At 56.7% G+C, this 1,140-nt stretch overlaps 1 protein-coding gene across 1 annotated transcript; it reads left to right on the forward strand.

Moving 5' to 3' along the window:
- Positions 1-6: 6 nt before the first annotated feature.
- P2RY4 (pyrimidinergic receptor P2Y, G-protein coupled, 4) lies at positions 7-1,136 on the forward strand (the record flags this gene model as incomplete). Its single annotated transcript, XM_010286544.1, has 1 exon — positions 7-1,136. A coding segment is annotated over exon 1 (975 nt), but the record flags the coding sequence as incomplete, so codon positions are not given.
- Positions 1,137-1,140: the final 4 nt, after the last annotated feature.

Genomic DNA, 1,140 nt, shown 5'->3' on the forward strand with positions numbered 1-1,140 from the left:
GAGCTGAGAAAAACCAGAGAACCATCAAAGTGGCCGGAGCTCCTGGAGGGGGGGAAAATCTGGCATCTTTGGCTCCCTTCCACGCTTTGTGCCTGACAATGGTCAGGATCGACGACTAATGCGCTTTTATTAACTGCTCCCCTAGATCTGGCTCAGAGAACATGGCCACTTCAGTGAGGACGTTCCCAGTTGCCCTGTGGACACCGACACCAGGTCCCTGGCCAGGAGGAAACACCACTGCAGTGACGGAGGCAAAGTGCGTCTTCAACGAGGAGTTCAAGTTCATCCTGCTGCCCATCTCCTACGGCATTGTCTTTGTGGTGGGGCTGCCCCTCAACTCCTGGGCCCTGTGGATGTTCATCTCCAGGATGAGGCCCTGGAATGCCACCACCACCTACATGTTCAACCTGGCCATCTCAGACACCCTCTACGTCCTCTCCCTCCCCACCCTGGTCTACTATTACGCCGACCGGAACAACTGGCCCTTCGGGAAATGGCTCTGCAAGACCGTGCGCTTCCTCTTCTACGCTAACCTCTACAGCAGCATCCTTTTCCTGACGTGTATCAGTGTCCACCGCTATATGGGCATCTGCCACCCCATCCGCTCCCTGAAGTGGGTGAAGACCAAGCACGCCCGTATCATTTGTGTGGGCGCCTGGCTTGTTGTCACCATCTGCCTCATCCCCAACGTCATCTTTGTCACTATCAGCTCCAAGGGCAACAGCACCCTGTGCCACGACACCACCAAGCCCGAAGAGTTTGACCGTTACGTGCACTACAGCTCCTCCGTCATGGCCCTCCTCTTCGGGGTCCCCTTCCTGGTGATCGTCCTGTGCTACTGCCTGATGGCCAAGAGACTCGGCAAGTCCAGCTTCTCCAGCCCCAGCCCCCGAATGCCCTCCTACAAGAAGCGCTCCATCAAGATGATCATCATCGTGCTCACCGTCTTTGCCATCTGCTTCGTGCCCTTCCACATCACCCGGACCATCTACTACACCTCTCGCTACTTCCAAGCCGATTGCCAGACCCTCAACATCATCAACTTCACCTACAAGATCACGCGGCCCCTGGCCAGCATCAACAGCTGCCTTGACCCCATCTTGTACTTCATGGCTGGGGACAAATATCGGGGGCGGCTGC

The sequence above is a fragment of the Phaethon lepturus genome, unplaced genomic scaffold (assembly GCF_000687285.1).
Source record: "Phaethon lepturus isolate BGI_N335 unplaced genomic scaffold, ASM68728v1 scaffold35624, whole genome shotgun sequence".
Taxonomy (NCBI): Eukaryota; Metazoa; Chordata; class Aves; order Phaethontiformes; family Phaethontidae; genus Phaethon; species Phaethon lepturus.